This window comes from Lathamus discolor, chromosome 5 (genome assembly GCF_037157495.1).
Source record: "Lathamus discolor isolate bLatDis1 chromosome 5, bLatDis1.hap1, whole genome shotgun sequence".
In the NCBI taxonomy this organism is placed as follows: Eukaryota; Metazoa; Chordata; class Aves; order Psittaciformes; family Psittacidae; genus Lathamus; species Lathamus discolor.
Window position 1 is genome coordinate 73688050 of NC_088888.1, and position 20842 is coordinate 73708891.

The 20842-nt window shown below is 42.7% G+C and overlaps 1 protein-coding gene across 10 annotated transcripts in view; it reads right to left on the reverse strand.

Moving 5' to 3' along the window:
- Nucleotides 1-20842, reverse strand: part of ANKRD6 (ankyrin repeat domain 6) — a 96480-nt gene that overhangs the window by 14968 nt on the left and 60670 nt on the right. For 8 of the 10 annotated variants that reach the window (XM_065681244.1, XM_065681246.1, XM_065681245.1 and 5 more), the window contains 3 exons: nucleotides 10700-10798; nucleotides 2660-2758; nucleotides 1892-1990 (listed from right to left, as the gene is read on the reverse strand). In XM_065681244.1, the coding sequence (XP_065537316.1) occupies nucleotides 1892-1990; nucleotides 2660-2758; nucleotides 10700-10798 (297 nt within the window). Of the gene's footprint in view, nucleotides 1-1891; nucleotides 1991-2659; nucleotides 2759-7985; nucleotides 8280-10699; nucleotides 10799-20842 lie in introns of those variants that run through there. The other 2 variants (XM_065681237.1, XM_065681236.1) reach the window with 1 other exon arrangement.

A 20842-nucleotide genomic window follows, 5' to 3' on the forward strand; every position in this document is an offset into this window, starting at 1 on the left:
GCCCAAACCCGACTCTGCTTAACTCTTGAAATCAGACGAAATGGTTGTGGGCAAAACACACTCTGTATGCGTGCCAACATGGTAATGCCCATCACAATCAGCAAACAGGTCTCAACAATATTAAAAGGCCATTCAAGAACTTCAAAACTCTCAAATGATGCTGTAAATGGTTTGAGAGGGGGGCTAGGAGGGTAAAAGAATGCCTCCTTCACAGGTTGACCACCCGAGAAGGAGAAAAAAGATGTGAAATTGCTAAGCACCTTTATTATATACCTCCCAAAGTATAAAGGTGGTGACCACACTGGGAGCATAAGACCGATCAGTTTCATGATCAATGATTCTATTGTATTACAAGTCATTATAATAAAGTACAATGAGACAAAAACCTTAGCCCAAGCCCCACACTTGAAAAACACCAACACAGCAAATACCGGCTGTATGTAATGTACAGAGTTCTGAACCTGTGAGATCAAGAGGAGCAGCTTTGAGAGCCAATAAATCAGCATTGTGACGAGTGACTATTAATCCGGTCAGATCTGTCGTTATCTCAACCCTTCGTGCCCCACGTTGGGTGCTAAAAAGAACTCTCATGGTTTAAACCGATCCACACAGGTCGTCCACTCACCCCCACCCCCTGACCCTCCCCGCTCCCAGAGGTATGGGGAGGAGAATCAAGAGAATGTAACTCCCACGGGTTGAGATAACAGCCCAGTAACTAAGGTATAACACAAATCACTGCTGCTACCACCAATGATAATAATGGTAAGAGAAAAAAAAAAAAAGAGAATACGATACCACCGCCAAACGAGTTCGACCTCCCCTGAAGAGAGAGCCCGTGCCCTTCTGGGTAACTCCCAGTTACCTCCCTGGGCATGACGTGCTGTGGTATGGAATACCTCTTTGGCTAGTTTGGGTCAGGTGTCCTGTCTCTGCTTCCTCCCAGCCTCCCCTCATCCCCGGCAGAGCATGAGACTCACAAAGTCCTTGGCCAGAATGAACATTACTTAACAACAATTAAAACCAATTGGTGTTACCAGCTCTCTGCCCAGGCTGGAAGTCAAAACACAGAGCTTGCACCAGTTACTAAGAAGGAGCAAAACGGCTCCTGGTAAACTCAGGACATATGCTCAGAGCTCCCGTACAGCCAGCCCAAAGCCCTCTCACCTGCAACAAAGGACATGGTGCCCAACCATGCAATCTGACTGGCCTGCCGGCACAGTCGTCCAAACGCCAGCTCAGCTGACACCACAGGCTGCTACTGCCATTTCCATTAATTTCTGAATTACTGAATTGAAGTCTCCACAGGTTTTACAATTAGAGTGGAACTAAAGCCGCTTGGCTCTGTCCTTCTTTCCTCTAAACTGCTCTCAAGCTATCATGAATACTAAAAGGAACATAATCCAGGTTCATTACAGGCTTTTGGTAAGAGTCTACACTACTATATTAGGAAGAACTTTCTAACAAAAGATACACTATTTTTTCCCCTATGTGGCTTACAATCCTTTGGCTGTTTGATTTCCAAAAAACATACTGGATTTTGAAAGCCATTTTCCTATTAGGACAATTCATTTTAAATCACACCAAGCACAGCGACTACGCTTGGTATAAATTAGAGCACCATGGAGATTTCCACAGGACTTGCAGCATTCCTCAGCTGTAATTAATGTATCATTCAACATGCTATTGAGTTCCCCCTGCATCAGCTGTCAAAACATGAATTCCTCAATGCCTGTGGAGGAACCATCCAGGCATAATAAAGGCAAAAAAAGAAGTAAAAGAATCCCACTCAGTAGGTCCCCACCTACTGAGAAATGCCATGGCCACACATTGCCAGGGCTGAGCATCGGCCACCGTACGCTAGAACTGAAAGCTCCTCCCGCATGGGTCTCACCTTGTTCTTGGCAAGCACGTTGGCTCCTGCTTTAACGAGCACTTTGGCAGACTGACTGAATCCATGCCAACAAGCTTCGTGAAGAGCAGTGTTCCCATCCTGCAGAGCACACACACAAGGAGAAGGTTAGCGTCCTGTGTCCACCACATGCAGAGTAACATTACATTTAGAGCGCAGCAGCTGCACACCCCACTGCTCTCTTTACAAATAAAAACATTTTCCTTTCATACCAGTTTATTTTCTATTTCATTTTTACAAGAGGGTAAAAATACTATTTCTTTCATTTGGATCTTGGAATTAGTTATATTTACTCCACAACTACATTTACAGCCTAGGACTGTCGGTTTCTAGGATAGTCAAGGGAAACTGTGCAGTGTTTACGAAGGGCACAGTATGGTTGTACATTAACTTCTCCCTTAAGGAGCTGAGAACAGACTCTTAAACTAAAAACTACCATAGAATCATAGAACAGTTTGGGTTGGAAGGGACCTTAAAGCTCATCCAGTTCCAACTCCCCTGCCATGGGCAGGGACACCTTCCACTAGACCAGGTTGCTCAAAGCCCTGTCAGCCTGTTATAAAAAAAATAACTACATCAGTAATTCATATTGAAAAGATGGAACAGTGTTTTTTCCAGTGTAACTGTTCCAATTATTTTCAAAGCATCAGATACTTACTCAGGAGTATAAACCTTAACTTCCTTTCTGAGACCTTAGTCTTACTGGCTGGCAAAGCTGCCATCCTACAGGGCTTTACTTTCACCCGTTACCTTGTCTTGTCTGTCCAAAGCACACCCCTCCTGAATCAGAGTTGCTATAACATCGGTGTTCCCTACAACAGCAGCCCGGTGCAACGCTGTCTGATCACCCTGCAAAAGAAGCAAGTTTGTGATCAGTACCATTCCCACCTCATTCTGACTCAATGCAAACCCATACAATACACACAGGGGCTGCATCTTTAACACAGGTAGTGTTTCAACTCAAGCTGCCTTTGAAAACAGTCCTTGTAAACAACTGTCATTAAAGTTTCTAAGATTAATAAAGTTATTGAAAGTATTAGAGAACTACAAACCAACTGTTTAGAGAAGTTTGCAAGTCATCACAATCCCATATACAGGTTTGAAGGGCACTAAAACCATGGTAGTATTAGAAGGCAGTGAATCTAACACATTTGGCACAACGTGTCTAATAATCAACGGTATCTGTAGGGAACTAAAGGGAATTGCAGGCTGCCGTAATTCATCCTAATGATTCTCCAGTACTCTCACTAACTGGATGAAGCTCTCCTGTTTTGGCTCTGATTGCTCCATTAGCCCTGCATAGGATAAGGAGCATGAGATGAGAGTGGTCGCTTTAGCACCTCTGATGAGTTCACTAATTAAGGCTAAGAGGTGAGGCAATTTTATGATGAAGACCACAACTGCAAGACCACTGACTTCAAGCAACTGAGCAATCTTGAGGTCCTAACAACTTTCATTTCTCATTGACCGGCCACATGACAGCAACAAGCAAGCTTCTTACATCAGTTTATTTCCCTTATGGCCAAGCTCCCAAAAGAAGTGTAGCTGATAGGGTCATCTTGTCTGACTGCCCACCTACTGCCCCCCTAACAACTGCTGAACTCATTTGCTGAGCTATAGAGCCCAAGATTAATTTTCTACAAGACTCCCAGAACCTCAAGACTGGAGAGACACAAACTATGGGCCCTACCTATATGGGGTTATCCATATATTTTTATGCACATGTTGGTAAGACCATGATAAAAGAGAGGGAACAGGAGGATTTATGCAGCAGCATGTAAGACACCGACTGACGGAAAAACGAGCTGCGGTAGCTCCATTGCTGCCACAACCACCGGCCTTGGCTCTCCTTTGAAGATACTTTGAACCTGCAGTGCTGAAGCACAGCCTGAGTCCAGGCACAAAGACTTAGCTTCAAAGCTGCACACAGCCTTTTTTGGGATGAATAAACAGAGCAGGAATTCAATCCTCTTCTGCTGATCTAGATAACGGTCACCAAAAACCCACAGAGGGCAGAGATATGCAGTGTATCCTGAGGAAGAAAAGCTTGCAGGAAGCTAGCCCTAAATAGGTTCAAAAGTTCTCTGCTACAAATCTTTATCAGATGACGCCACATTATATTGAATACTAAAACTAGAGAAATTTCTGCATTTTCTGTCCTACAGTCTGCACATCTTAACTGGATAACTTTAATCATTTGTACTCAAAGGCAATTAACAGCTGCCTTTAAAATTGCTCTTGGTGGGCTTCTTTCGTGCTAATGACAGCAAAATAGTTATGAATCCATAAAGGAAAATTAGCATTGCCAACCACAACCTTTCAGTAACCCCTCAAATACCAACCCCCTCCCCCCCAGTAAACCATGAAGTTGGCTTATAATCATGAAGTTGATCTTAACAAATGGTGTTGAAGGATTTTTGTTTAAATTTGCTATGTCCGTGTTGCCTCTAGAGGTCACCGACTCTTATTTTTGTTCTTGCCCCTCTTAAGACTGGAAATGTGTTTTAAGAGATTTCGAACAAAGGCAGTAATGGTCGCAGGAACTGGGACTTTCAGACAAACACGAAGTATTGGAAAACTGACAACACTGCACGTTCTCTGAACCTGTGTATCTGTTCCACATTTAAAGCTAACCAACACGTTATGGAAAATGTCCAAACTAAACCATCTCACAAGTGCAAGTGCCAGTTTCCAGTAAGTATTCCTACACAGAAATCTGCTTGCTAACAAGCTGGGGAACTATTTATAACCTTTTTTTACTAATACATGGTACCGATGACAGTAGCTACTGCAGCAATGGGTAATGTGGACAGTGCAAAGGTCATTTTAGCTGACTACAATGAAGTGGAAAGTAATCCATCAACCCATCCCTGCCAACTGGTATTGCTGCACCAGCAAAACTCCAGAAAATATTATAATAAAGACTAAACCAAGATGACATCTGCCACTGTGATGGATGGACCTTGAACAGTGAATGGTTGGTTCCTACTTCTTTAGAGTCAGGAAAATTGATTGTGGAGAAGACCAAACTGGAGGCAGGAATAGACTGTATTGGATTTAGTTTATAATTAAGGGTCTTCTTGCTGGGCTAGTTTAAAGGCTAACAACAAGAACCCCATCACAGTAATTGCAGTGCAGTCAAAGGCCACTCAGCTTTTTGGGGTTTGTCAATACAACAGCTACTTCTAATGGCACGTCAGTTAAACTAAAAACAAGCACATACTTGGAAAGCAGGAAGTACACCTCACTGCTCCTTTGTGAAGCCTTGCCCATGTGCTGGGGGGCCATCCACTGGGACTGCAGAGCAGCACATGGACAGCTTCAGCCATGCCCAGGCTTTGTCTCATACTATATTCTGGTCCCCAGAATGGAAGCTCAGGCAGATGAAGGGAAACAAGTCCCACAGATGGCAGGCTTAGGGGCTTCCTGCCCATGGTGTGAGCATTCGTGCTGACATCCTCTTTATGCAAGTACAGTGAAAGCCAAGCATCTAAGAATAAGATCCAACCAGCACTCTGACCAGCTAAATAAATACCTCATCCAAGTAACAAGGAGTGCCAAAGGGTATCTCAAACCCTGCCTCACCTGCTGCAAGGCTCCTCCCAGTGAAGACATGGCAGTTATCAATGTCCTGGAGAAGGTCCCTACCACCCCCAGGCCCCTCAGCCAGCAGGGCAGGAACTGGTGAACCATTCCTTTGGACATCATCACACACATGAACCTTAAACTGCTTAAGGTGCCGTGGAAGCTTAGCCACCAGACCGTGATGGCCTCTGTGTGTGAGTCACTGAGCACCCAGCCACAGACAGCATAGCCCACCTATAAATAACCCTGCCTGCTCCACTGTGTTTCTAACCTGCCTTGCCTCCCCTGCAGCAGAGAAGCAAACCCCAGTGTCTTGCCTCTTATGGAGTCAGAGAAAACCGATGACATTTTTCCCAGTGTGAATTTTCAGACAGTGCAATCACTGACTCTTTTTATTAATTGCTAAAATAACTGTCTCTGAAAGCACTCATCGGAGTTCTACCTTTAGCAAGGCATTAGGGGGCTGTTGCAGAGGCTCAGAGTGTAATTACACCAGTAACTGTGTATTAACTGCCCAGACTATTATGTTGGGCACAATTTATGATGCTATTTGTAGGTTATTTATTCCTCAGGAACAGAGAGCAGCTCAGTAGCAATGGAGAGAGATAACACCTCTGCTGTGTCACACAAATGTGACCTTGACAGAAACAACAGTCTGACTAAATGCAGGTGTGGGCCTGAAGCCAAAAAGACACTTAGGTGCTTAAGTAAAGCTTGGTAGAAGTAAGGCACTTAAGTCTACACTGTTGCATCCTGAATCCCCTTCCTAGCCCTGAAAGCAACTCAAACTCCAGCATTTTGCCTCCAACGCCCCAGACATCTCGGCTTGCAAAGGTCACTGCACCCAGAGGTTATGGTACTCACCCAGCTTAACTTGCCATGAAAGCACTGCTGTGTCAAAAGAGCTCCACTTTTAAAAAACATGTTGGTATTCATTGGGCTAGAGAGAGGGAGATGCTGGAAGACTGGGATAGGAGTCTGCATTCCCTGCTGCATAGGATGTGGGACTGCACATCCTGACAGCTCTACCTGTAACGGATCTATTGCACAGCAAGGCCCAGCACCAGCAAGTGAAACCAGCACCACCAAAGCGTGAAACCATGCTTTGTACAGAGAGCGTAAACACCTGCTTTCAAGGGAGGGTTACAAGCTGGGGCTCCTGAAGAAAGGCACATACATGGATCCTGACCTTCTCCACGGAGTATGGCGCTACTCTTTACTGTAGCAGCTCTGTGTTGGTTAGGCTGGGGGCGCTTGCTCAGTGTCCCGGTGTTTGCAATTACCTCCTCGAGTTTCCTCATTTACTGACTAAATTAAAGCAGTGGATACAACCACTGCAACCAGGCTCCTGGGAACTGGGTAGGCATCTATTTTACATCTGAAGTTCACCCCAAGGGAAGGGAAATAACATGACTTACAAAGGGGTTTCAGGGAGCTATTACACTTTCTGCCAGCAATCCTGGGTATTGGAGTCTCTATTATAGACTCTACTGCTCAAATCTAATGAGATTTGGTTTACATCAGTTTGTAATACATATTACTTCTTCTTCCCTCTGATTTAAAAAAAAAAAAAAAAAAATCAACCCGAAACTATAACCACTATATTTTGTTTTCCTGCACACTCCTGTTCTGCACAACATCCATCAATTGTACAATCTCCTTTAAAGCCCCTCTCCAGGGTCACACTTTGCCTCCTCATTGTCTTTCCATGTTTGCAGAAATCTCAGAAAAACCTGTCTTGCTACAGGAGAATTGCACTAAAATAACCAGCCCAAACTCATGCCTTCAATCCCCAGTACAAAGTGCTGGATGGCACTTGCAAAGTCTTACACTACGAAATCAAGCCACTAAATTCATACTGGAAAGTTCAAAATACAATCAAGCATTAAATCCTCTTAGGAGCATCCAAGCATACATGGACGTTTTGAAGCAGCTGACACAAAGGTGACTGAAATCATGTGCTCTAGTGTTCCCCAATGTCACCATGTTGCTCTCCTCCTCCTCTGCTGAAGAAAAGCAGTCATCATGACACACAGTAAGAACTACTTCACTCTGAATGATAAATGGTGATGCATGACCAGCAGAAGTGATCGAGGCATTAAAAAAAACAATCACAAATGAAACAGATTACAGCTTGAATGGACTGAAACGGGAGTACAGGAATAAGCCACTCTGCATATTTATATTCAGCTAGAAATCATTATGAACCATGGGTTACTGTTCCATGTGAAATTCATTTCCTGCTTCTTAAACTGGAGCTTCCAAGAAGGGAAGTTTCGGGGCCTCAGGCCTGTATTTTAAATCAACTTGTTTCCCCAGAGAGCACATAGAGGGCAGGAGACCTGCTGTAGAGCACCCAGAGCAAAGCCTGCCATGCAGTCATGCACCGCAGAAGAGCTCGGTCATGCCAAACCATCGGGCCAAGGTTTTGCAGCATGCAGCCATGCGAGACATCAAGCTCAAGGCAGGGTTGATGCACAAGGTTTCTAACCTCCTTCTCTCTTTCTGATCTTCTAGGTTCTTTCCTAGCCTTTCTCTTCTGGTTTTTCTTATCTTTTTCATCCTTGATTTCCTTCACCGGCACAACTTTCTCCTTGACTATTTCTGAGGTGTGTGCTGTGTGGATGCTCATTGACCATTCAGAGATAGCATTGGGATCCCAGTAAGACTTTTCAGTATTGGCAGGGAGAAGGAAGGAGTTAGCTCCGGGGGTGGCGTACTCTACAGAGCTGGACTCCACCGGCTGAAATTCATAATAATCCCACTCCAGGCCACTGGAGGTCATTCTTCAACTAATTCTTACGGCTCTTACCGTGCGTTAAAGAATTTATCTGTAGAACATGAAGTGAGTGTTTTAATCTCTCCACAACAGGTAGCAACTTCCAACAAGTTTCTGCTTATCATGTGGCAGATTAAAAGTTAGTCTTCCATTAATTCATTAGCTAAAGACAGTCGATTCCAAAACAAAATATGCTTATGTTGCTCTTGTTATTTAGAAAAATAAAACCTAAATCAGCATTTTAGAAACTGGAGATGTTATCACGACAATGCCACAGACAAAAATCAACTAAGCAATGTACTTTTCAATTAACTATGATACTCCCCACTCTTACGAGTGATTTAATCTTTGAACCTAAATCTGTATTCCTGAAAAACAGCAATTAAACATATAGATGTTAATCAACATTGAAACTAAGATGCCCTCACTGCCAAATAAGCACACAGTAAAAGGGACCGACGGCATCATCAACAGATGTCAATTAAAATAGAATATAAATGTATTCTGTTGGGCATAAAGAAAGAGTAAAAATTAATTTTACAAGTTGAAACAAAAAATATAGAACCATTTTGAAGACCTATGTAAAAGGAAAGCAGAAATATTTTAGTTAATACCTTTCACAAGCAAAAATCTTCACTTGAAGTTTTAGCCTTCCCCCCCTTCTAAGACAAATCCACATGCACTGAGACTGCAACTCCTGAGGCTCTCCTCAACCCCAATCCAATTACTAGTACAAAATACAGAGCTAAAAATCTAAATACATTTTAAAGAAACAGCATCTGTGAATCAAGCATGCATCTATTCTGTTCAGATTAGTCACCACATTTAGAAGCCGTATGCTGTTGCTATGGACAAAGCCCCTGCAAAGCTTGCAAGGCAAGTGAAATAGAGCTTCTACAAGCTAAGTACTTCTCCAGTGCAAGACTCTGCTAAACCAAAATGATGCTATACACCGATTTACTGTTTCTCCATTATGGCTATCACATTTACACATAAACAGCCTAGATTTCATTACTAGATTACAAAAAACCCAGACTTACTCAAAAAACAGTTTTCACAGAAATCCAATTTGACCAGATTGGTGGAAGCTCTTCCATTCTTAGAGCAGCAGCTTGCTTTTCTCTGACAGTACTTGTAAACTACCTGCAATTTCTCTTAAATACCTGATGAATCATTTTTGCAGGGAGAAGTCAAAAAACATACTCAGGATACATCTGAATAAACTGATACTCACATTACACTTGCAAATCTGCTCCACTTCACAGAAGGGCATAGAGAAAGAATAAAGAGCACAGGAAGCAAAGTTTCTTCCTAGAAAAACAAGATTCCCAGTAGCAAGCTGGCTGCACCCATACCCCAGTCCTAAGCTTGTCAGAAAGGCTGCTCACATCTCACAGGGAAGCAGCTACTCAGGCAGAGAAGGAAACCAGTCTTCCAATTTCTACAGACATTTAAGACTCTCTAGATGCAAATAAATGCCTAAGGGGATTTTCAAAAGGTACCTAGACATTTCCAGTGTATTTTTAGTAGCCATACAAGTGCCTCTACAAACCACCTTTGGACCTCTAGGTCCTTTGAGGAATCTTCACCTTACTTATTACAGGGAGAAGAAAAGCAACCCTTCCTCAAACTTGTTCCAGGGTACTATCAGAAGTTAGCAATGAGTCTGAAGAAGTCGTGGTTTCATGGTTATTCAACTGATGTGCATTTTAGCCTACACCTTTGTTCATCACAGTGAGGTAACTAAAACTGCGTTACTAGTCACTCCAATGTGCCTTTAAGCCTGGTTCAAGATCAAAACTATTCTTACAGAAAACTGAGAAATTCCAATAACTTACATATTTTACCAAATGAAGACAAACTACCATTTGCTAAATTCAAAGCTGTTTTCATTGTGCTGCTGCTTCACCACACAACAGCCTCACAGATCTGACCATCCCCACATCGAGTACAGCTGCCAACTGGATAATTTCCCTGTGACACTGCACAGTGCTCCAGGCAACTGCTCAATACTTTATTTGCTGCAGTATGTGCCTACACAAAAGCATCTTCCACTTCAAGCAAACATCACAACAGATCTTGTCCTCCTGCCTGATGTCCTCCAGTGGGTCCCACAGAGTACAGCGAGCTCTTATTTCACTCCTACACCAAGTGGCAGATAATGACTTCCACTGCTACTTACACCTGCTTGGCACAACCAGAGCTCTCATAAAGCTCAGCAGCTTGAACAAGAGGACCGAGCTATTCATCAGTGAAAACCACGCCATTTTACATTGTCTCCCATGCAGTTTTACATCTCCATATCAGAAAACAGAGAAACAGATTTTGTTTTCATTTCATCCTACTTCAAAGAAGTGACAGTCTACTGTTACTTGCAAATTCACCTTTTCCCCCTCCACCCAAGCAAGAAGGTTATATCTACTTACATCATCCTGAATATCCAGGTCACAACCTGCCTTCAACAAAACCCGGACAACGTGGAGATGACCCTTGTGGGCAGCAAGATGCAGTGGGGTCCGGCCATGCTATAAATGTGATGAAAACAGTAATAACTTAAGATCAATTTTTATACATGGTAGTTAAACAGAATTTTTATCTGTTTTTCCTCATTCATACCTCGCTCTCTGAAACCTGCAGTAGCAGCAACTGACATATATTAGTGTACCAAAGGCTTCCCCTTAGTTTTGCGTAAGCCAAAACCTCCTCTGCCTTTTCCAACATTTCAGTTTAGCCCAGTGATAACCAACAAAAGCGATATTACATTGACATAAGGATACTCCCTTACAGTTTTGGATTTGGCTTTGTTATCCATGCCTGAAGAGAATTCATGGCCCATTGTTTCTTTTCCTCTGGAGTGCGGAACTGTCAACCACTTTCAGCTTCACTCAGTAGGACCAAGCTGCAGTAGCAGCGGGCTAATTAATATATTGCAATGGGTACCATCTTTGCAATAGAAATAAGAATTGATGAACTGTTGTGTATGATGGATGCTCTCCTTAGAAGGAATGGAAGACCTGTGGTCACTTCCTGTTACTTCAAGCGTACGACAACCAACATCCTTTTGCCAAAGATCTATCAGGTTGTTTTAGACAAATCTTATTTTTCAACATTGCCAAGGTCTAATCCACATGAAAGTAAGACTACAAAATAGTCATGCGGAATTCAATCTAGTGTAATTACGGACCTTTCCCTAATAAACAGAAGGACAGAAAAGCTTTAATTAGTGAGATGGATACATGTTGTATGGCTTTAGGAGGAAAAACAAAGATTGAAAATTGACAGTAAAATCAATTTAAAAAACAGAAGAAAACAACAAACCAACATCCTCCCAACAAATAGGTTAAAAAAAAATCTATGTGAAATGACAAGAGGAAAACAATAGTTACTTGTAATGGAGCACCACCTGATCATCCTTTGACAGATTTTAAAATGAAATATTTCAGGAAGAGGGGAATATGCTGCTTCTCCTAAAAGAGGTATGAAAATTGAGACGTAGAGAGGAAAGAGATTGTAAGCGGCAGTATGGACAACAGAGAAAAGCTACAACAAGCCACTCCCTAAACGTTTAACCCACACAATCTGAAAAACTCCCAAGAGAGGATAGAAAATTAAGTCCTGCTCTAGGAAGCGTGTGTGTGTATGTATCTATATATATAAAATCTCAAAACACCAACATAAACAGCATGTTAAACAGCAACACTCTAGAACTGTTAATTGCAAATTTTGTTTCATCACAATTGAGAAAACAGGATTTCAGCCACTGCTGAAAGCAGAGTATCTTCGGAAAGAATCCCATTTTTCCCACTAGGAATTTTATGAGATAAGGAGGAGTTATGTATAACAGGTACAGGTGAAGAATAACATATCTATTTCTTCATTACTATTGCTATTTTCTGTTTTTCTACCCCATGATTTACCCTGCAAAGGAAGATAATCAGCCCTAGTATATCACCTACAGAAGGAGAAAACACCAGGAGAGCTCACTGACTACTAGTGGCCTCAAGTAAGTAGAAGGTGACTACCAGCTCTCTGAGGTTTTAAGCAGCTTCTCCAGCAGGAAAGCATCTTCATGTAAATAAAAAACCAAACTCAAGGCAGGGTTGTTTTCACACAGCAAATCCCAAACCTGCATAACTGGAAAAGGCCACAGGAATTCAGCCTCTTCAGAGCAAAAGGGAAAACCAGTGCCGAAATCCACAGAAAGGCTGGGGACAGAACGTCCATGTCATTACTGAGTAGATGTGCAATGATTCGAAAACATTAAACATTGATTAATTCTTCTACACTAGCATTGATTAACTGGCCTGCATTATTGATCTGAGGGGCCAGATCTAAGGGAGAAGCACTCTTGACACACGGGTCTCAAAACCCCAGTGTTGGCTCCTGTTAGCAGCAGAAGCTCATTCCCACATGGGAAACTTCCACTCCTGCCCTACTGAAGGCTTGGGAAGGGCTCGCTTTGGCTACCACCACTGCTCCTGGGTGCCATCCAGCCTGCTACCTGGGGGCTTCTTCCCTGACCTGGTCACAGGTCCCTAAATGTCTGCCCCTCCGGTGAAGGGCACTGAGCTGCACCGAGCACGCCTCCTTCTCCATGAGCCTGGAGGAGAGCCAGGGCTATGTCACTGTTCTGGGTAACTCAATAGCAAGGGGTATAAAAGTCTCCAGGTAACATGGGGGAAAAGGGGAAAAAAGAGAAAAGGAGGGGGGGGGAAAGGCAAGTCCGATTGACAAATCATTCTGAGCTATGAACAATATGTTTGGATTACGAGTATGTGCTCCAGCACGTTCATGGTTATGGGTTCTGACTTTCTACATTACTTAACAGCAATAAGTAAATCAGCTAATCCAGGCCTCTCACCTTCTGGCAGGTTGCTAATACATCATGAAAACAAATAATTGCCATCTGTGCACAGAGGAGAAAAAACTCCCAGAGAAACCCAACCTGAAGCCATTTCCCGTTCTTTAAAAGGAAAAGAGTGTCAACTACATCAATATATCCCAGCAGGGAAACTTTCTGATAAGATAATCATCTCTAAACACTGAAAAAATGCTGACATGCAGCCAAAGGTACTGTGCTAGAAGTAAACTATGAAAGCAGAGTATACCTCAATAAGAGGGACAGGTTTTCCTCACCCAATACACCTTCCTAGGCAATCACCACACAGAGTGATCGCCTAGGAAGCACAAGAAAAGAAGACCTGGATCACACAACATTCACATGCCTGTTCAGTGCCTTAAGGCACATTAAAATAAAGTCACCCCAGGGAACAGGCTTACCGGAAGGATGCCCCAGGGAACACCCTGTTCTCCTGTCACAAGGACCAACCCGTCCCTCATCCTCATGAGGCAGCCTCCCCATGCTCGTGGCCAGCCACAGGAGATGGGTGACAGAGGAGGAGAAAGCACCTGCTAGAGAGCTGCAAGCAAGGGCTAGCTACTTGGCTGTTCCTGTCACTCAGCAGAGATTCACCCTAACTGTGCATGTCCCCTATCATCATCCCCACGTGTTCAGTAACTTCAGCCAAGTTCTCAAAACCCAGGGGTTTGTTAAAAAAAAGAATAATTGAAAAAAAAAAAAAAAACAACCTAGTGTTACTGAAACAGAAAAATATAGGATTTTTTTTATTATTCCAAAGAGTTTGTTTGGAGATTCTCTATCCAAAAACAGATTCAGAGGCATCCAACCTATTGAAGACCCTTAGAGAGAGACCTTTGGAGACCAGAGCTATTGCATACCTGGAGTCCTTGAGCTCTTCCCACTACAAAGGGACTATAAATGAAAACTATGACTGTAATGAGGATGGGAGCGGGAAGGAGGATCAATTCCAGCACATTACACTGATTAGAGGCTCAGGCCTTTGGAAAAGCACCGATCATCTCAAGATTAATCATAACCCTGCAAGAACTGACACTGCCAGATTTTCTTCTTCTTCCCAGTAACACCGAGATGAGAGCAGAGATGGGCAGTACGGCTGGACAGTGTTCCAGTACAGGCAATGCAAACACTGGAAAACACTCCCACCCACTTCCCCACACAAACATACACATATGCATACAGGTATTTAAGTACATATGCATGTATGCACTAATCCAAAACAAACTGTGAGGGAGAGACAAGGTGATCTGGATGCCCCTCATGCTGTGATGAGAAACCTGGAGCACAGCACGCTTTGGAGATAAATGTTCAATGCATCCAGGCTACAGCAGGAAGCCCTAGCAGCAACAGCCAGAGCTGCTTGTGCCTTCATGTCTATAAGTCAAACCAACAGACCACAAAGTTTTACTCTCACAATAATGCATCCTACCCAAAATATTTAGAGGCAAGAGAGATGACAGCAGACACATAAATTTCACTGTACATGTCTCTTCCTTAAAGACATTTCACACTCACCACTGGAGCATCAAAGAGTGAATTTATCTAAATACACAAGTGGGTCCCAGCAGGAAAGAAAACATACGGAATCATAGAATGGCTTGGGTTGGAAGGGACCTTAAAGCTCATCCAGTTCCAATCCCCTGCCACTGGCAGTGACACCTTCTCCTACACCAGGTTGCTCAAAGCGCCATCCAACCTGGCCTTGAACACTGTCAGGGATGGGTCTGCAACAGCTTCTCTTGGCAACCTGTGCCAGTGCCCCATCACCCTCATAGCGAAGAATTTCTTTCCTAATATCTAATCTAAATCTCCCCTCTCTCAGTTGAAAACCATTCCCACTTGTTCTGTCCCTACCTGCCTTTGTAAAAGCTCCTTCTACAGCTTTATTGTAGGCCCCCCCGTAGGTACCGGATACTGCTCTAAGGTCTCCCTGAACAAGAATATACAAATGTCTCCTGGATGCTTATTGCAAGGAGACCCTAAACCTAGGGACTGCTTAATATGCAGATTACTGACTTAAAAGCTTGTGAGCCTTTCCAAATATCAACTGTAACATCTTGGGGGTTAATACAGAAATACAAATGAGAGACTGCTGCAACCTGGGATTAATGAACCAATAAAGCAGTCATTCATCTAAAAAATATGCAATTGGGACTTCTATTCAAATGTATAGAAATGCTTCAGCGGGCAACAAATCATACAAATGCTCCTGTGTCACAGGCTTATTGACAAAATAAATGGGACTATGTTACACTAAAGCTGCAACTTGAACACCCCTGACATGCTGCTATAGCTATGGGGAGTATCAGGTTGCAGCCAAGCGCAGTAAACAGCCACACTGAACTTCATCAGTAAAATGGAAGGGTAGGGCTTATGTTTGTATTTAATCTGTAGTCTAACTTCCAGGTATTGACAGGCAGCTGTTGATACATACCATTTAGAAGCAGAATTTTCTTAGAGCAGCTGCCAATGTATGCACTCTGCAACCAAATCAATGCAGGGGGGCCTCAGCACCACGAGCCACATGATCCTTTGTTGTGTTTACTTGTAGATACTTTTACGCAAGTACATTCAGTTTTCTATCTCGCCCTGCTCTTGTGCTGCACAAGCACTATTACTTATTCATCCATTCTGCACACACACAAAAACATGCCTATCCACCTTTTATTAAAATGCTTGAAAACAAAAACCAACTCTTGTCACACTGATGACTTAAGACTGTTCTCCATGAATAACCTGCTCGCTCAGGTCAGCAGAAAGTTTCTTGTTGACCTCAGGAGGCACTCAGCAAGTCCCTAAATGTTCGCTGCCTCCCCTTTCAGTTATTGTTTAAAACAGACACAAGTAGTTTTTCAAACTGAAGGAGCACAAAAATGTGAAAGCATTACAACATATATTGTGTTTGTTTGTTCCCATCTTAAAAAGGGAAAAAAAAAGAAATTGTTTTAAAGAACTCAACATGCTCTGAAGTTGAAATCCTGATGGCAAGAGTACAAGTAGCTTGGCATTACAAAAGCGTTGCCATTTGGTAGGCTTGTAACTACTAATTCAAACATTAAATCAAACAAACAAACAGAATTACTGAATCAAAACAGAGGCACTACCTTTTGCATTTCTATGGTTTTTTTCCAAATAATCATCCCTTCTCCACAGACTTCAGTTTTACAGCTATGATCTTAATGCTGTGCTCTGCAGAAAAGCTGTATTCTGCTTTCCTTTGACAAAATATTCACAAACCCCATGGTGCTGTACAAGTTACATTTAAACTGCCTGTACTACCTTTATGTCTTTCTCTGGCAATATTTTTCATGTTTAATAGAGAAGCGGGACACTCCCCTGTGCGTGCTTACTAATACACACCTTTTTCTGGCATTAATTCTTGCTATTGAACATTCCACCCTGTGCTGCAACACCCCAGTGAAACCCAACACCCAGGAACACTTCTGTCTTGGCGAGCTGTAGTGCAGAGATGGAGACCTGGAAATTTCGTCTCTGAGCACTGAGCAAACTGATGTTAATGGCTGCCATTACAGCAAAGTGCCTTATTTCATCCAGTTGGTTCCTGGAAGGTCAAATCCCACTTGTCTCCATGCTCCAAGCACCATTCTGGGTGCAAGCTCAAGAGAAGAGCTGATCTGACCTGGAACGTCACTACCACCACTCCTGTGCCACTCCTAGTGGTCCACAGCCCTCTCCCTAACCTATCCCAACTCACAAAATCAAACAAAGGATAACCCCGGAAAACAACATCCTGGGAAGACAGCAAGGAAGAGCAGCTCAGCAAAAGGCCCAGTGCTTTCATGTCGAAGATGCAGCTGTCAAAAACTTTGCTGAAAGAAAGTTCCACTAACATAAGGACTAAAAGAAGAGACCAGCTTTCTTGCTTGGAAGAAAAGACTTAATTACACCAAGCTCAGTTCTTCATTTTCCAGCTTTTGCAGTATATTCACCAAAATACTTTATAAAGGCACCTGCTTGCGGGGTCAGGCAATTTGTATCATGAACCGTCTGGGGTTTTTTTTCACTTATCATAAAGAAATGCTATACATTTCACACTTGTGAAGAACATCAGATTAAAAGGCACAAAAATGGAAACTACCCATTAGCACTTTGAGCCATGAAGCCTCTGCCAAGCACTAGGGCCATCTCTTCCTTGGCCACAATCCCACATGTTTGGTGACAGAGATCCCAGCAGAGGGACAAATGCTTGATGCATGAACAACGCAGTGCCATCAGCCCTCTTCCCCTCTGGCCTCTCTGATGTCAGACTGTCAGCAGCAATGTGACCTAGTGGCCATCAGCTCTTCTCTACATATTTTAAAAGGCCCCAGATCTGGAAAGAACCCAGTATCCCTTACTGGAATCAGGGAGAAGCACACTTCCATATCGACTTCACTTGCAGAGTTGCTAGTGATGCTGCCAAAACAAAACAAGTGCATCCCCAAGGAAACACTGAAGTGAGCACCTGGATACACGGATTCTCCACTGAACTTTGTTTCTTTCATATGCTTTCTTCTTCTTAAAGGAACCATCTGCTTAGAGGTGACAAGAATTAAATACCATTTTGTAGCTGAATTGCTGTTTACTGAAGCAGCAATTAACCACATCATATGACCTTCCATACATAAAATAAAAATAGAACTGGATGAACTTGTCAGCTATCCAGTATTTAACAGTACTTTGCTACAGAAAATATCCTTCACTTCCCTTCAGCTATGCTCAACCCTGTTTAAATAAAGAACTCTCTAGCACTTAACTCTAGACGCTGGTCACTTCAAGCTGTGGCTCTGCATGGTGTTTTTCACAAGAATCGGTTTGAGCTTCCAGATGCGTATCAGAAAAATATTTAAAGCCTAAAGTGATGTGGGAACTTCTTTCTGCTTTCAAAGAGCTTTGTCTCTGCATGTCTTCTTCCAGTAAAACTGACAGAATTCAGCAGGAACACTGGCTGACAAGTACAAAAGCCTTTTGAAGCAAATCCCTAGAATTTAAAACCAATCTGACAGAGCAAACTAAAAACTCTGAATAAAAGCATAAGACATACAGGTAAAAGACAACTAAGGCATGCACATGAACAAATTTATTTTTATGCATCGTTTACAATAAGCTCTATCTTGGGGAGAGGGCTGTGGGTTTCAATTTATCTGAATGCTTGGTCAACAGTTTTCCACTACAACAAGCCTGCCATCTAACTTCCATTCTAAAATTAACAATCCCTATCCAGAAAGTAGTTCTTATTTTTCACCTGTTCTGCTTATCAAAAGACGGCACAAGAACCTGGCTCTCCGATGGCTAAAAAATCCCTTTACATTTCCAGTTTAAAAGTGAGGCTAATTTATACAGGCTTGCTCCTGTGACAACCTTGTTGTGACTTTAAATGTCTCTTTCTCCTTCCAGCTTTTATGTGTCACCAGATTAGCAAATCAAGCTCTTACAGGGTATGTTTATACAGCCTTTCATTGGCAAATATGCACATGCTCTCCTATGCAGCTAGCTGGCTGCGTGAGAGCCAGATACAAACTGGATGCTGTGTAGACCTGCATAGGACATTACTAAGCCTGAACTGATGGGCTCTGACAAGGGCAGCAGCTTGGTCTTACACCTCTTGGGTCACATTAGCCTCACCTCTATCTGGCTCAAAGCATGGAAAGAATGAGTGCATACTTCCAAAATACCCCAAGCATGCAAGCCTCAGTTGCTCCTTTGAGAGCCTCTCTACTCCTCTGTGCACTCCATCACAGTCTTGCTGATCTGCTGCCTTCTCTTTTGAGCACGGCCTATCGTCAAGCTACCCAAGTACCTCATCTGTGCTGTCTGCCAATGTGCCAGGATGCATCCAGAATGACAAGAGAGACAGATTTTGTCATCCCCCTCCCTGGGTTCCATGGGGAAGGCCTACAATCTCTAGGAAATAGCTACAATCTTGTAGTACCAGCTCAGCTATGGTGGTGGCCTCAGAGCTCACCAGCGAGCTCAGCTTCTCAACAGAAACACCAACACTCTACACCTGGGTGCAGTTTTGCAGCCAAATGAGCTTTGCTCTGATTTTGCACGCAAGGGTTGAACAATAAAGCAAGCACAAGAAGCAGGAAGCCACCTGTACCATACAGGAAAGAAAAACTGACCAACTGTAGTGAATCTGTATTTTATTAAATTAACCGGATTTTGTGTTTGAAAGTCAGAGCTACACGATTTGCTTCTTACTGTAATTAACAGAAGGCACTGATTATTGCATAATAAACCACCTTAACAATGAGGAAGTGTTAATTTTGCACTGGAATTGTGGATCATGGCAACTAATTTCATGAAATAGTTAAATCAGTGGCACGATGATTCTGTCAACCATGACAAAGGATGGACATTTTATATTCAAACAATGTGGAAGCTGGATCTGAAATTACATTACTGTACAAATTTATGAAAAGCATAGCATCCTTTCAATCATTTGGGATAGGTCCCTTAGCAGTTTAAAAGCTCATGATCTTAAAAAGAACCCAACCAAACAAAAAACAGCCACAAACCCCCAAGCTACTATTCAGACATCTATAAGGCAGTATTTCCTGATCTATTATTGACTACCTTTAATACCTGTTCAGCAGTTACAGAACTTCTTGGACAACAGAGCCAAACAGGCACCTTTATGGGACCACTCATGTTTATTACATCTGTGCTTTGTATCTACCAACAACAGGGCACTTAGTTTTGTCAAACAAAACCTACAAACACCAGTTGTCCTTGGATAACTCCACCTTTCAAAACAAATACTATCTAGAACTCAAACACTGCAAAGGGATTGAAAAACAATTGTCACTGACAGATAAAAAGAGGAAAAGACAAATTACTTATCAAATGTACTCACATTTGCTTTCTATCTGCAAATATCAGCTCCCGTATATATAGTGTTCAAAACCAATGGAAATACAGATAAAGCTAGGTATGATGGAAAACAATAGTTCATCAAAACAGGATGTCCCAAATGTTATGTTACAGCTCTAAAGATCCAACTTGCCTAATTCTTTTGAAGGGTTTTTGCTGCTCAAACCTTCTATGCAACAACTAATTCTATCTCCTCTTCTATATGTTAGTATTATTTATAACATGTTGAGAGTCAGAAACACATGAACATCTTTGAACATCTTTTAACATCTTTGAACTATCTTAATGTCTAAGCAGAAATCCTCCAATGCTGACCTCATCTCAAAGGTACAGGGAACACAGTTTGCAACCCCCAAGTCTGGAACTGACTGGGGACTCCACAGCACAAATCAATGAAGATGTCAGGTATAAGAGAAGCTGCTGTACCAAGAGGCTTCAGTGGCAGGAAATGCTTTCTGCATGCCATTCCCCTATGTGCCAGGTGGCTCCCCCCACCCTCACTCAGAAAGATGGCCACTCTGAACCACCTTCCCTCGACAGTGATGAATAGCTCCACTCATCAGTTCACACAGTGCTCAAAAGTCAATGCATGCTTTGACAAACACTACATTAGTAACGTGGCTCCATTGACACACCACGTTTCTAAGGACACAGCATTCACTACAGCTGCATCCGTTGGGAAGTGTGTAAATACGAGACATGTACTACACTGTAAATTCACATGAGCTATTAGGTATAAACTTTAAGGAAATCTAAGCACTAACTCCAGTCACATTCAGACCGGTAAAGCTACAAAGGCATTTTCACAGACAAT